The sequence below is a fragment of the Chelonoidis abingdonii genome, chromosome 1 (genome assembly GCF_003597395.2).
Source record: "Chelonoidis abingdonii isolate Lonesome George chromosome 1, CheloAbing_2.0, whole genome shotgun sequence".
Classification (NCBI taxonomy): Eukaryota; Metazoa; Chordata; order Testudines; family Testudinidae; genus Chelonoidis; species Chelonoidis abingdonii.
Genome location: NC_133769.1, coordinates 346,840,151 through 346,856,449, shown reverse-complemented (window position 1 = coordinate 346,856,449; position 16,299 = coordinate 346,840,151). Strand labels below are relative to the sequence as shown.

General features: G+C 45.8%; 1 protein-coding gene across 1 annotated transcript in view; it reads left to right on the top strand.

Moving 5' to 3' along the window:
* Positions 1–2,701: 2,701 nt before the first annotated feature.
* The window catches only part of PANX1 (pannexin 1), a 48,020-nt gene continuing 34,422 nt past the window's right edge, over positions 2,702–16,299 (top strand). Inside the window, exon 1 of the mRNA XM_075062768.1 lies at positions 2,702–2,962. Within this exon, the coding sequence (XP_074918869.1) occupies positions 2,782–2,962 (181 nt within the window). The 5' untranslated portion in view covers positions 2,702–2,781. The remainder of the gene's footprint in view (positions 2,963–16,299) is intronic.

The following is a 16,299-nucleotide window of genomic DNA, read 5'->3' as shown; positions in this document are numbered from 1 at the left end:
CTCCCAGAGCCTGCGCTCTACACCCCCTCCTGCGCCCGAACCCCCTGCTGCTCTATGCCAACCAGACTATAAACCGGAATTTCAATGAAGATCAGAAATGCTGGTTATAGAGCTTTCCAGTTGGTGAAGTGCCGAATAAAACAGCTTTTACTGTACATTGTACCACAAACACTCCTTCAATCATTGCTTTTAAAGGTTCCTTTATAGCAGGCTAAACCTAATAGCAATCAGGGAACCACAGACATTCTAAACACTAGTTTCTTTCCACTATGTAACCACTAGCATTGAGGTCTCTTCTTCTTTGTTAAATACTATTCATGTGTCCAGAATGCTTGTGTACTAAATACAAATAGAGTTAAGACTTTTACCCATCATGCACCATAAATAAATCAACATTATTGAGGTATTTTTATTTCTGTTTTCCGTATCTTTGCTGTTTAAAACAGAAACATAAAATATCTGAATGGTATAATTTAGCCTTTTATATAAGGTTTAAAACTGTAATGTATTAATAATAAAAAAGGTTTACCATTTGTATGAACCTTTTGACAGTTTCTTTAATACAGGAACTCTTTTTTATTTGAATTGGATAGTTGTGGTGGAACAGATACGGGGTATTCCAAAATGTCTTCAACAGCATTGCAAAGCTTCATGCTGTTAGTGAACCAAACATTATAGTTTCACTGTTACCTTCTCCTTCCCCACCTTCCCTCCCTGCTTATCTTTTCTCTCTCACCATATGCTAAGAGTGTAAGCTTTTTGTGGCAGAGTCTGACCTTTTATTGCATGTGTGTACTGCACCTAGCAGTATGGGGCTGACTTCTCCAATTCTCTTCAGGAGCTTTGTTGGAATAGCATAACATTCTTATTTCAGATGCAAATCCCAAACAAGCCCTTCAGGACAGCATGTCTCCCTGTACCTTCAAATTTTAGGCTGAATATCAGAAAAATGTTTTAATACTAACTTCTGTCAGACTGTAGCCTAATCTCCCTAGGAAGAAGCTCCTCTCACCAAATCATTTATAGCTGAAGTAGAGAATATTTATTTACCTATTCATTGTTTAGCTTGGGGTAATGCCCAAAATGTGACAGGCTCTTCCCAAACAAAAACAGAGCTAGATACCTTCCGTGCCTTGTAGTGGAAGCTACAATCCTACACTGACAAGGAGGGTGGGTTAGTTGTCTTGTTAGGATCTTGATCCCACAAACATTCTGTATGTGGAACTTCAGTTGAAGTGAATGGGGGTTCTGCATGGCAGAGCATTTGACATATTGATCATTTTCATCATTAATTTCTGAGATTCTTATGTGAAAGTGGGTTGCCCCTTAAAAATCAACGAACCAGTAACATATGCAGTCTGGTTCCATTGCCTCCTGGGCCCTCTGGCTCTGGAGAAAGCTGGAGTTATCCCATAAACACAAGAGAATGGAGTTCACTGGATTCAATCCAAAACCAAAAATTCCCACAGAAAGTTAGTGGAAGCCAGAGACCAGATGGTTTAGGTGGGGGGATTTTCTTTTCTCTCCCTGTACAAATAAGCTATTAACATGCAGTCATAGCTAGTTGCTATTCCACATACTTTCTATTGGATGTCACAGGCTGGAGAGTAGCCAGGTAGTGTATTCAGGATGCAATTTGTAAGAAGCACTGGGAGTAACCCACGGTTTAATCTGTAATAACAGAGGTGCTGGGGCGCAAGTCATTTTTTTACGTTCATAACTAATGCAGCAAGCCCAGAGGTGCTGGGGCTATGAACTGCCAAGCACAGAGGTGCCAAGGCTCAGCACCTTTTGGCCTAAATTCAATGGGGACTGCCACAATTTATCTGTAGAGCATTAATCTGGCCCTCAGAGCTCTACTCTAATCTCTGCCACATGAGCTCTTTGGCTTGCTTCTCCGCTCCCACTACTATAAACCAAGAGCAGCTTCACTGAAATCAGTGGAAATGACTTTGGCTTAAAAGCAGCGTGATTGGAGCATCAGGCCCATTGGCGTCTGATACTGCTTCTTTCTATAAACACAATTTTCCCCAAAACTGATATGACAAGCAGAGAGACCCTCATCCCCATGACCACCAGGAGGAAGATTGTTTGGGTGGAGGGATGGGGCTTGGAGCACCCACATCATCAACCCAGAAGCTCCTATCTAAGTTAGGGCCATGGGGACAGTTCTAAGGTTGGACCAATTATTGCCCTCAGCCAGTCCTGGGTGGACCCAATCCTGCCACTGCCCCTACCCCTGTGCCCAGCCAGCGGGGCCCAATCCTGCCACTGCCCCTACCCCTGTGCCCAGCCAGCGGGGCCCAATCCTGCCACAGCCCCTGCCTCTGTGCCCAGCCAATGGGGTCCAGTCCTGCCACTGCCCCTACCCCTGTGCCCACCCAGCAGGGCCCAATCCTGCCACAGCCCCAGTTTCTGAGGGCCACACCCTGAGCTACCCCCGGTTCCCTCTGCCCGCCGCAGGGCTGAGCCCGGCCCCGCCTCCTCCCCGGGCCCGCGGGCTGCAGTGCAAGGTCCCGAGCCCAGAGCGCGCTGGCTGGGGAGGAGGAGGTGCAGCCGCAGGCCCATTCGGCGCGGGGGAAGCCGCGAACCAGACAAAGAGCGAGAGCGGGGCGGGGAGCCGAGCGCTGCAGCTGGCGCCCTGGGCTTGCCTCGCTGCTACCAGCGCCTCGGGCCGCCGGGGGCAGGCGCGAGCAGGAAGCAAAGCGAAAGGAGCGGGACAGGCTGCGTGCCGGGTGCTCCGGGCGCCCCCTGTCCGGCCCGACTCGGCCCGCGCTCGCCATGGCCATCGCCCACATCGCCACCGAGTACGTCTTCTCCGACTTCCTGCTGAAGGAGCCCTCCGAGCCCAAGTACAAGGGGCTGCGGCTGGAGCTGGCGCTGGACAAGCTGGTCACCTGCATCGCCGTGGGGCTGCCCCTGCTGCTCATCTCGCTGGCCTTCGCGCAGGAGATCTCCATAGGTAACCGCGCCCCGCGCCGTGCCAGCCCGCAGCCTGACCCCTTGCCACGGTCCCGGCCGGGCAGCCCCGCTGCGGCTTCCAGACTTGCGCACGCCTCGCCCTGCAGAGCGGCTGGGGGGAGCCCGGCTGCATTGTCGGGGCTGCGGGAGCTTGCTCTGCCCTTCGGAAACTCGTGTGTGTGTGTGTGGACAGCTCTGGGTTAGGCTGGGTCTGATGGTCCTGCTGACCTGGGGCTCAGCACCAAGCCATTTGCCTTTCTTCCTGTCTGCAGCAGATTTGGGTTTATCTTTGTATTAAGGGGCGAGTCACACAGGTCAGCAGAGAATCTGAGCTGGCAGCAGAAAATGGGGCTCCTAGTTGGACAAGAATTCTTTATTCTTACTAGAAACCCGTCACTGGATTCTGGGGAATAATGTTATTCAGTCCGTTCGTCTTTCCTGGCGCACTGCACGGGCTGGTGATGAATAATAATGAAGAGGCGAGTTTATTTCATACAAACTGTATCCAGCGCCATAGATTCTCTGGTCAGAGTAAATACGGCTGTATAATATTAAAGTATCCTTCCCAAGGAAATAAAAGGAGAGAGAAACCAAAAACATCTATGTATCACAATAGGGAACTGAGCAGTTTCTTTGTTCCTGATTGCACCAAGATGTGAGACTGTTCAGGGAGCATGGGAGAGGAATGTATCTGAATAATTAAAACTAATAGTTTGGCTTTGATGTAAATAGGTGTGGATGACTACAGGTGCACTGCACTTCAGGCTTAAGAAAATGCTGATAGAAATGTCATTTTTAAGGAATATGGTAAAATTTTTGGCTTGTCAGCCTTTCCATTGTTCCCTTGAAATACTCAGTTTTCCACTTCCTAGACTGATACATTTTTGTCACTCAGAAGAGCTGAAGGTTACATATGGTTACAAAAAGGAAGCAGCGAATGATTCTGAAAGATTTGGGGGCTGTGGTAGCTAATCAGCTGAACATGTGATGGTGTGACCAAAAGAGCTAATGCAATTCTGGGATGCCTAAATAGGGGAATCTCAAGCAGGAGAAGAGAGATTATTAAATCTCTGTATTTGGCACTGGTGCAAGCACTCCTGGAATACTGTGTCCAGTTCTGGTGTGCACAATTTCAGAAGGATATTGATAAATTGGAGAGTGTTCAGAGAAGAGTCACAAGAATAATTAAAGGATTATAAAACATGCCTTGTAGTGATAGACTCAGGGACCTCAGTCTATTTAGCTTAACAAAAAGAAGATTAAGAAGTGACTTGGTTATAGACTGTAAGTATCTACATGGGGAACAAATAGTTAATAATGGGCACTTCAGTCTAGCAGAGAAAGGCAGAGCATGATCCAGTGGAAGTTGCAGCTAGACGAATTCAGACTGGATATAAGGCATACCTTTTTAATGATGAAAGTAATTAACGATTAACAATATGCTAAGGATCGTGGTGTTTTTCTAAAAGCTATCCTCTAGGAATTATTTTGGGAAAGTTCTATGTCTGTGCGATACAGACGGTGGGACCAAGTAATCACCGGATCCCTTCTGGCCTTATAATCTCTAAAGTAGGTACATCAATTCACATGCAAAATTCTCATTGAATTCAATAGGTGTTCCATTCATATGATGCCTGGAAATGGCCCATAATTTACACACTGACAGAGGCAGACATGGGGTTTTATTATGCTGCTGAAGAAGAAAGTTTATCTAATATTTGTGCATATCTCAGACACTTGAATGTGTGCCCATGTCTGTTTCAATAGATGACAATCTAGTTAGGTTGTAATCTCTGCTCCTTTGATTTCTTTCAGTTTAATTCAACTATAACACTTTATTATGCTTACACTTGGGAAAAATATTGTAAATTTGATTTACAGCCTTATTAATGCTTCCTGTTGGACTTTGGTAAACTGTCATGGGTATTTTTATGACCTTCATTACTGTGGTATCTGTGGTATAAATCATAGAACTGGAAGGGACCTCAAGAAGTCATCTAGTCCAGTCGCCTGAACTCAAGGCAGGACTAAGTATTATCTATACCATCCCTGACAGGTGTTTGTCCAATCTGCTTTAAAAATCCCCAATGATGGAGATTCCACAACTGCCATAGGCAATTTATTCCAGTGCTTAACCACTTTGACAGTTAAGAAGTTTTTCCTAATATCCAAACTAAACCACCCTGGCTGCAATTTAAGCCCATTGCTTCTTGTCCTCTCTTCAGAGGTTAAGAAGAACAATTCTTCTCCCTCTTCCTTGTAACAGCATTTTATGTACTTGAAAACCTTTTTCATGTCCCCTCTTGGTCTTCTCTTCTCCAGACTAAACAAACCCATTTTTTTTCAATCTTCCCCATAGGTCATGTTTTCTAGACCTTTAATCATTTTTTTTGCTCTTCACTGGACTTTCTCCACATTCTTTAATGTATTTATCCTCACAACTCCCCTCTGAGGCAGGGAAGTGTTAATATCCCCATTTTACAGATAGCCTCTCTGTGCATCAGTTCCCTAAGGCCCAGATCCTCAAAGGTATTTAGGCACTTAACTCCCATTAAAATCAATGGTAGTTAGGTGCTTATTTACCTTTGAGGATCTGAGCTTTAAGCGGCTTACCCAAGGTCTGTGATGGAGCAGGGAAGCTGGGTGTCCCATGATCTATGCTATCACCTTAACCATGGGACCATCGTCTCTTATGTTTCATCCTAATCTGTGACCCTCCATACTTTCACTGTCTGTCATTGATGTAATATTCTTCTAAACAAGATTGTAGTATAGTGCAAGTGCACTTGTAGTATAGTGCAGTGCACCTCTTTTTTTTTTAACAACACACTCTCTGCTATTGATTTCTACAGGCACCATGTTACTCTTCTCATCGAATGAAATGTTGCTTAGATTGATGAAAGGGCAACAGATATATAATCTATTCATTTATAATACTTGGCTATGAAGGGCTAGATTGTGCCTTTATAATTCAGTCCTGCGTAGGTACATAGAGCTGTACTAATGGGAGCTCAGCAAGGGATGTCACCGTGAGGAGACACAATCCATCCCTGAACTTCCAGATAAACATGCTATCCCTAGTCCTGTGCTTAGCCTGCTCTAGTCCTTCCTCCTCCTTCTCCTCCTTTGAGGAGATTTCTCTTCCTGGGGTGTGCACAGAGGGATCAGTCTCTCTTGTCCCTCAAATGCAGTGACTATGGCTGGCATTGGCAGGGCTTCATTGGGGAAAGGTGTTGTGCCTCCACCAGCAGCCCCCTACAAGGGCAAGTTGCAATCTGATCTTAAGCAAAGCTGTTAATTGGACAAACTTGTGTTCAGTTACTGGTAACAGTTGAAGGCCTGATCCTGCAAATGCACATGTGAATAACTTTACTACTGTGAGTAATCCCACTGAAAGTCCGTGGACCCACGCACAGTACTAAGCACTCTGCCCCTAGGCTTTAGTCACTATAATGTCCTAAGTGGACCATAAGCCTGAGTCTTCCAGAAAGTCACTCTAGGCTTTAGTGGCGAAAAGACTAGCTATTCTGTCTGTTTTTAGAACTAGAGGTCACCAAATTAAATTAATAGGCAGCAGGTTTAAAACAAAAGGAAGTATTTCTTCACACAATGCACAGTTAACCTGTGGAACTCTTTGCCAGAGGATGTTGTAAAGGTGAAGACTATAATAGGGCTCAAAAAAGAATGAGATAAGTTCATGGAAGATAATTCATCAATGGCTATTAGCCAGGATGGGCAGGGCTGTTTTCCAGAAGCTGGGAATGGGCAACAGGGGATGGATCACTTGATGATCACCTGTTCTATTCATTTCCTCTGAAGCACCTGGCATTGGCCACTGTCAGAAGACAGGATACTGGGCTAGATGGACCTTTGGTCTGACCCAGTATGGCTGTTCTTATGTTCTTTTCTCTGGTATAACCCAGGTCTACATTTAAAATTTAGTTCGACTTAGATCTCTTAGAGATGTGAAAAATTCATACCACATAGCCCTTAATCAAGCCAACCTAGACCCTGGTGTAGCCACGGCTAGGACAACTGAACAATTCTTCCAGTAACCTAGCTGCCACTACACTGAGAGGTGGTTTACTAGGGCGATGGAAAGCCCCCTTCCATTGATGCAGCGACAGAGCTGTAGCACCATGAGTGGCAGGTAGGCCAGGTAAGGCTAAGTCCTGGCGCAGCTGCTGCTGACCTGCAGCTGGACACCTGGGCTACAGTGGCCCTTCCCCTTCCCTCAGGCCCCCACCGTCTGCTGCTGCCTGCCTGCCACTGCTCACCTCGTCCCTCCTCCTTGGAGGTGGGGGAGTGAGGAGAGAACGCAGTGAGCCAGCAGTGGGCGGAGCAAGGGTCTGGCGGGTGGGAGTGAGGTGGCTCGCTCAGCCTTGTGCTGGGGCTGGCCAGGTGCAGGGGCGGCAGGGGCAGCAGCTTGACCTGGTGCTCTGTGAGGGTGGAGCCTAGCCCGACTGGGGGACGGCTCAGCTCAGCATCCCGGCTTGGGGGGGAAGGGGACAGCGGCTTGGCCTGACGCTTGGGCCGGCACTTGGCCCATCGGGGTCTGGGGGCAGCTCAGCCTGGCACTCAGCTGATTTCAGGGGGCAGCTCAGCCCAGTGGCTCGAGGGGCCACGCTGGGGAGAGGGGCCGGCGGCATGACTTGGACCAGACTGGTGCTGGAGTTGGTGGCTGGGGTGGGCAGACCACAGGACTCCTCAGTCACGGGGGGGCCCTCAGGCTCTCCTGTTACGGGGTGGGGGTTGGGGTCTGGCATGTGGGAGGGGGGGCTTTGGGTGGAAGGGGCGTGGCCAGCAGGCTAGCTTCCCGAAACTGAAGCTTCACTCTCTACAAATGTATAGCACCCTAGTGTAGAGATGGCTTGGTATCAGTTGACAAGTATATTTAGTAAATTCAGGTCAAATTTCTTCAGAAATACTGACTTCTGTGGGAAATTGTATTATCTGAGAATATTAATCTGGCCCCGCATTACAAAGGCCAAGATTTCTGATTGTCTCACAGATTTCCCAGAATAGGGAACCTGCATCATAAGAAATTTATGTATTGGTTATTTGAAGTTTGAAATGAACAGATCTATATGTCAGAACAAGGCAGCTCACAAACATGCTTCATGGGTCCATATTTTTCAACCTCTTTTTCAAGAATATTTGTGATAATTTCTGCTTCTTCATTCAAGACTCATAGAATATTAGGGTTGCAAGAGACCTCAGGAGGTCATCTAGTCCAACCCCCTGCTAAAGCAGGACCAACACCAACTAAATCATCCCAGCCAGGGCTTTGTCAAGCTGGGTTTAAAAACCTCTAAGGATGGAGATTCCACCACCTCCCCAGGTAACCCACTCCAGTGCTTCACCACCCTCCTAGTGAAATAGTGTTTCCTATAAGCCATCTAGCACTCCCACACAGCAACTTGAGACCATTGCTTCTTGTTCTGTCATCTGCAACCACTAAGAACAGCCTGCTCCATCCTCTTTGGAACCCCCTTCAGGTAGCTATCAAATCCCCCCTCATTCTTCTCTTCTGCAGACTAAGTAACCCAGTTCCCTCAGCCTCCCTCATAAGTCATGTGCTCCAGCCCCTAATCATTTTCGTTGCCCTCGCTGGACTCTCTCCAATTTGTCCACATCCCTTCTGTATGGGGGGACCAAAACTGGATACAGTACCCAGATGTGGCCTCCCAGTGCTGAGTAGAGGGGAATATCACTCCTCGATCGCTAGCAGTGCTCCCACTAATACAGCCCAATATGCCATTGGCTTCTGCAACAAGGGCACACTGCTGACTCATATCCAGCTTCTCATCCACTGTAACTCCTAAGTCTTTTCTGCAGAACTGTGGCTTAGCCAGTCAGTCCCCAGCCTGTCACGATGCATGGGATTCTTCCATCCTAAGTGCAGGACTCTGCACTTGTCCTTGTTGAACCTCATCAGATTTCTTTTGGCCCAATCCTCCAATTTGTCTGGTCACTCTGGACCCTATCCCTACCCTCCAGCTTATCTACCTCTCCCCACAGTTTAGTGTCATCTGCGAACTGCTGAGGGTGCAATTCACCCATCATCCAGATCATTATAAAGATTGTTGAACAAAACCGCCCCAAGGCCGACCCCTGGGGCACTCTGCTTGATATTGGCTGCCAACTAGACATCGAGCCATTGATCACTACCCGTTGAGCGCAGCAATCTAGCTGGCTTTCTGTCCACTTTGTAGTCCATTAATCCAATCCATACTTCTTTAACTTGCTGGGAAGAATACTGTGGGAGACTGTATCAGAAGCTTTGCTAAAGTTAAGATGATCAATCCACCACTTTCCCCATATCCAGAGCCAGTTATCTCATCATAGAAGGCAATCAGGTTGGTCAGGCATGACTTTCCCTTGGTGAATCCATGTTGACTGTTTCTGATCACCTGCTCTCCTCCAAGTGTTTCAAAATGGATTCCTTCAGGATCTGCTCCATGATTTTTGCTGGGGACTGAAGTGAGGCTGACCAGTTTGTAGTTCCCGGGTTCTCCTCCTTCTCTTTTTAAAATATGGGCACTTATTTGCCTTTTTCCAATCATCCAGGATCTCCCCGTTCGCCACAAATTTTCAAAGTAAATGGCCAATGGCTCTTCAATCACATCAGCCAACTCCTCAGCAACCCTTGGAGCCTAGATTCTGGACCCATGGACTTGTGCATGTCCAGCTTTTCTAAATAGTACTTAACCTGTTCTTTCACCGCTGAGGGCTGCTCACCTCCTCCCCATGCTGTGTTGCCCAGTGCAGCAGTCTGGGAGCTGACCTTGTCTGTGAAGAGCGAGGCGAAAAAAGCATTGAGTACTTCAGCTTTTTCCACATCATCTGTCACTATGTTGCCTCCCCCATTCAGTAAGGGTCCCACACTTTCCCAGGTCACCTTCTTGTTGCTAACATACCTGTAGAAACCCTTCTTGTTACCCTTCACATCCTTTGCTAACTGCAGCTCCAATCATCCCTTGGCCTTCCTGCATGCTCTAGAAATATTTTTATACTCCTCCCTAGTCATCTGTCCAAATTTCCAGTTCTTGTAAGCTTCCTTTTTGAGTTTAAGCTCACTGAAAATTTCACCGTTAAGCCACGCAGGTCACCTGCCTTATTTGTTATGCTTTCCGCATATCGGGATGCTTTGTTTCTGTGCCCTCAATAAGGCTTTCTTTAAAATATAGCCAGCTCTCCTGGACTCCTTCCCCCCTCGTATTAGCCTCCCATAGGATCCTGCCTATCAGTTCCCTAAGGGAGTCTAAGTCTGCTTTTCTGAAGTCCAGGGTCCGTATTTTGTTACTCTCCTTTCTTTCTTTTGTCAGGATCCTGAACTCAACCATCTCATGATTATTGCTGCCTAGGTTGCCACCCACTTCTACTTCCCCTACCAATTCTTCCCTGTTTGTAAGCAGCAGGTCAAGAGGAACATGGCCCCTAATTGGTTCCTCCAGCATTTGTACCAGGAAGTTGTTCCCAGTGCTCTCCAAAAACTTCCTTGATTGTCTGTGCACTGCTGTATTGCTCTCTCAGCAGATGTCAGGGTGATTGAAGTTCCCCATTAGAACCAGAGTCTGTGACCTGGAAACTTCAGTTAGCTGTCTGAAGAAAGCCTCATCTACCTCATCCTTCTGATCCGGTGGTCTATAGCACACGCCGACCACAACATCACCCTTGTTGCTCTCACCTCTAAACTTAACCCAAAGACTCTCAGAAGGCTTTTCTCCAGTTTCATACTTGCATACAATGCAACTCCTCCACCTTTCCTCCTGTACCTGTCCTTTCTGAACAGTTTATATCCATCCATGACAGTGCTCCAGTCACGTGAACTTCCCTCGCCAAGTTTCTGTTGTTCCAATCACATTATAGTTCCTTGACTGTGCCAGGACTTCCTGCTTGTTTCCTAGGCTTCTTGCGTTCGTGTACATGCACCTAAGATAACTAGCCGATTGCCCTACTTTCTCAGTATGAATCAGGAAGCTTCCCGTCTTGTACCCTCCTCCTTGTGTTTGCTCCCGGTATCCCATTTCCCCACTTACCTTTGGGCTTAGGTCACCATCCCCAGCAAACCTAGTTTAAAGCCCTCCTCACTAGGTTAGCAAGCCTGCCTGTGAAGATGCTCTTCCCTCTCTTCATTAAGTGGATCCCATCTCTTCCTAGCAATTCTTCTTCCCAGAACAAAATCCCATGGTCGAAGAATCTAAAGCACTCTCTCCGACACCACCTCCGTAACTACGCATTCACCTCCACAATTCGACGGTCCCTACCTGGACCTTTTCCTTCAACAGGGAGGATGGATGAGAACATGACTTGCACCTCAAACTCCTTTATCCTTCTTCCCATTCTTGCTATTTTAACAGCAGATTCTTTTAATTTGCAAGAAATGACTGAGGGGCTTTCCAAGTCCTAAGGATAACATTAACTTACAGTTTCAAAGTACGTAGTTTTTGGTTACAAAATGTGTGGCAGAGTGTGCTTAAGTATTATTATCCACCTCTGCAGATTAGGAAAATGCATCAGAGAAAAGGTTTATTCCAAAAGTAGCCTGTATCAGTGGGTGCCTCAGTTCTGGGTCTCCAGCTTTAGACTTCTTGAGCCTAAATCTCCTTAGAGGTTTTTAAGATCAGGCTTGACTGGGCTGATTTGGTTGAGAATTGGTCCTGCTTTGAGCAGGGGGTTGGACTAGATGACCTCCTGAGATCCCTTCCAACCCTGATATTCTATGATTCTAAGTGTTGAGCAACCACAGCTCAATCTGTTATCAATGAGAGCCTGAATTAGACTTTGAATTCAATGGCGAACCTCTGCAGAAATTAAAGTATTGGGGGTTGTACTCATGGCGCTCACTTGCGTTGCCTAGCAGATGGACTGTCATACTCTGTTCCAGTTGCAGGTCTTCCAGTCTGTGTGTCTTTATTCCTAAGTATAATGAGTTGCAAGAATCAAGAAGTCATAAACACAAGAATTAGAGGCACCATGACTAGGTCTGAGTCTGATAGGATGAGGCAAAGTTTTCTTACCAATCACAGATTGAAGAGAGATGTACCTGTTCCTGAAATCCATTTATTCATGCTTTCCCTGGTTTTAAACACTTTGAGGGACATCCTGCTCCTCTCCTGTTTCAAGGGGGGACATCTTTCAGGAGATTGCATAGGAGTTGGGTACAGGTGGGGTAGGGTGAGATGGAGAATTTGCCACTACGTAGATCCTCCTGCCCCTCTTCTCCTGCAGAGAGAACTCTAGAATGGTAGAGTCTACTTCAGTCATTAGTCTGGAGTAGTGGCTACATATCAATTCCCCTCCTGGTCTGCAGTCTCTGGGAAAGAATTCCTTTTCTTCATTCCTTCCATGCAGAGAAGCCCAGTGCACAAAACAGTTGCACAGGATGATTGCTAGAGAGAGTGGTCCCACAATGGCTGGTCCTGCTGAAATTAGTGGCAAAACTCACATCTACTTCAGTGGAAAAATGATTTGGCCCCAAGCACACAAACGTATATAAAATACATCCCTCGGTGTGAAAATAATTTAAATAGATAATAATTGAAATTATAAAACTACACGGACAAAGCAAACATTAGCTTGATCACCAACATTCTATGTCCAGGTGATATTGATCCTTGGAATTCTAAGAATCCAAAGGAAACATGTGGCTTTTGATTCTCTGAATGGAAGAGTTCTGTTTTTAAATGAACCATTTTATAATACAAGGGTTCTCTAGTATGGTGATACTGCATAGTATCATAACCTGTTGGTGTGTTAATATCGAGCAGTTGTCACAGCTACCTTCCCGAGTCTTATTCCTTAAGTAACTGAAGTTACTTAATTGAATGAACTGAACTATTTTAATATTGAATTTCTTGGAAGGAACATAATTCTGTGAGCGCTCATCTAGGAAAACTAGTACTGGATTCAGATGTTCCCTTCTGCGACTATACTTGGATTGTTTAAAAATTCAATGCTGCCAAAATCGGAGACGATGGTAAGATCCTGTTTCAGCTCTACAGAAGAGTAATAGAATATTTAAAATAGATGGAAAGGATTAGCTAGCTGTGAAAGCAATGCCAGTGATGAGTCAGAACATGAAAATAGCTGTATAGGAGGGCACAGGAATTGCTTTTCAAAGGAGTCCGACTGTTATGCAGTCATAGGAATTGCCCTCCACGCTGAGTGCCCTCCATATCCTCCAAGCAGAAGACTCCCAGTGTGAAGGTGGCCAGTTGAGCTCTTGCTGAATGATGCCTTCAGTTAATCAGCTCTGAACAGTGCTTTGGTCAGTGACTTTTACATGGAATGCAGGGGAGAGAATGGTATGAGAACACCTCATCCCTGTGCTGATGCAGCTCTTTTGAGTAGTCTACTTGCCAAGTGAAGACTCAGATGCATCCCATTCAAACTTTGCTGGGTGGACAGTGGAAAATGGCCTCCCATCTATGCTTCACTCCAGGCTGACCTGCAGCAATGTGCGTGGGAAGGAGAAAGGGTGCTGCTGCTAAGGGATAAACTTAACCTTTGCCCACCTTTTCCCACCTACTGAGTCTCAGTAGTGCTCAGTAGTTGGCCTCTGTGCTGATATAGAGAAGCCACTTCAGTAGTAACACCTGAAGATGGCAGGGGAAAGGCAAGGCAAGGCAGACACACACAAATGAGTTTAAAGCCCAGCTGCTGATCCCCTGATGCCCTCATGAAAAGAAAGCATTTCCCATGAGACTATCCCTGTGAGCAGAATGTTTAAAATACAGTAATTAACCATGGCTTACTGTGGGAGTTGGTAAGTGTAAAGAATATAAGCAAAATAAGCAATAAGCTAGAGAGAGGAGGAAAAATTTCTCCCTCATTACCTCAGTACTTGGGAGCTGAGGCTTTAAAGTTTCAGCCAATGGTTGTACATGGCTCATATAGTACTGGTCACAATTAATAGTCTGATCTTTGTAATATAAAAGAAATATGTATAATAAGAAATACCTTGGGAACCTTTTCTAGATACCCAAAAAGAGGCACATGAAGAGGTAGACAAAATAATGCAAATAACCCATATACGATCTTGCTATAGATGTGGGTTAAACCCTGATTGTGTTTGCTTGGTAGCCATGGTAGGAGCAAATATACCTACCCACAGGCAAATCCACACACACACTCAGCTGTCAAAACCAACAGAGTACAACACAGTAAATTCCCTTCTCTTCTGTTTACTTTCTTGTACCATGCCCATGATGAGTGCTGAATTGTTCCTTGCCCCTAGGGCTGTACGAGGATTTGGGGTGTGTGGGTGAATGTGAATGAAGCCTTGTCCCACGTAGTACCCTTCACAGGCCAGTTGCCAGTCACTGTGCTCAGGGTGTAATGCTCTCCACGAGGCAGGCTGCGGGCAGAGCTTATCCTGCATGTGGTGAGGGAATAAATGGCACATTGTGCATCCTGCAAGAAGGTATAGCAGCCACTGCTATGACCCATGATTCTCTGGTGTCCCTGGAGGCACTGTGCCAGAATAAATACCTTTAGGTTCTCTTGGTAGGGCAGTGCACCTCTTCACCCTTCCTATTACGGAGCTATGCCTTTAAACATAATCTAGCCCAAAGTGTGTAAATATGCCCCTGGTTTTTTTTTAATCCAAGTTACTCATGTTTCTAAACAAAGATGCGACTTAAGCCATAAAGAAGGAGAAAAAGCAATTCTAGGACCAACCTACTAGACATGCACTAAGAAACAATTCGGTCTCTGGACTGGGTTAGGCTGTTTTTCCTACAGTCACACACATCTGTTGTCCTAGCACACAAGGAGGCCATTAATGAAGCCACAGCTTTGTCTTGTTAAAATCGATCTTGTGATTTCTGAAAAGGCCAGAATCTGTAATTAAATTTGACATCAGTGGGCTAATGTGCATGTACTACTGCAGTTGCCTACTGTGAATGCTGAAAAAGCACTGTAAAAACTATTGCTGAATCTGACTTTCACAATACATGTGTTAATGGATGTGGTTGGCATATCTTACAGGCAGTACAGTGGGGCCAGTATATTCTGAAAAAGAATGCCCTAGACTTTTAGACTGTGAGGAAACAAAGAAGAATTACTGACTGGTCTGTGACTTTAGGAATATGAACAGCAACACGATGATTCATCTGTTTAGAGAAACATTTTAGACTGAAGCTGTTGTAACAGTTGATATTCCAACCATTTCAAGTATCAGAGGGGAAGCTGTGTTAGTCTGGATCTGTAAAAGCAGCAGAGAATCCTGTGGCACCTTATAGACTAACAGACGTTTTGGAGTATGAGCTTTTGTGGGTGAATACCCACTTCGTCAGATGCATGTAGTGGAAATTTCCAGGGGCAGGTATATATTATGCTGCAAACAAGCTAGAGTAACGAGGTTAGTTCAATCAGGGAGATGAGGCCCTGTTCTAGCAGTTGAGGTGGGAAAACCCAGGGAGAGAAAACTGGTTCTGTGTGGCAGCCATTCAAGTTCTTTGTTCAATCCTGAGCTAATGGTGTCAATTTTGCATATGAACTGAAGCTCAGCAGTTTCTCTTTGAATCTGGTCCTGAAGTTTTTTTGCTGCAGGATGGCCACCTTAAGGTCTGCTATAGTGTGGCCAGGGAGGTTGAAGTGTTCTCACAGGTTTTTGTATATGCCATTTCAATTATATGATTGTGTCCATTTATCCTTTTCCGTAGAGACTGTCTGGTTTGGCCATGTACATAGCGAGGGCATTGCTGGCAAATGATGGCGTATATTACATTGGTGGACGTGCAAGTGAATGAACTGGTGATGTGTGGCTGATCTGGTTAGGTCCTGTGTGGTGTCACTGGCGTAGATATGTGGCAGAGTTGCATCAGGTTTGTTGCAGGATTGTGTTCCTGAGCATTTCCAAAATTGTATCAAGACCAGTTGATCCACTCCAGCAACTAATTGTAAACCCCATCCTAACAACTAGGAAGGGTTTAAGATGTCTGGCGTGACCCTGACTCGTTTTTGCATATTTTAGTAGTTGATTAGAAAGTGTAACCTTAGCTCTGAATTATTCATAATATTTCACTTTCCTGTGAAAACTAGAGCTCCTCTTAAGGAATTTTTCTTCTTAGTTAATTGATAACAGATGGCTCAGGCAGTGGTGCTATAGGCAGGCTTCTGGGAATGTCCTGGTCATTGGGAAGCATTTCGCCGGACAAGAAACGACTGTTCGCTCAGGATGGACTTCATCTAAGCAAGAGGGGAAATAGACCTTCTAAGGTTGGAGGCTCGCCCGACCTCCATTAAGAGAGCTTTTAAACTAGGAAGGGGGGAGTGGTGGGGCAGATGTTCAGGAGATTCCACGCCGGAATTTAACCTGGGAGGAAGTAA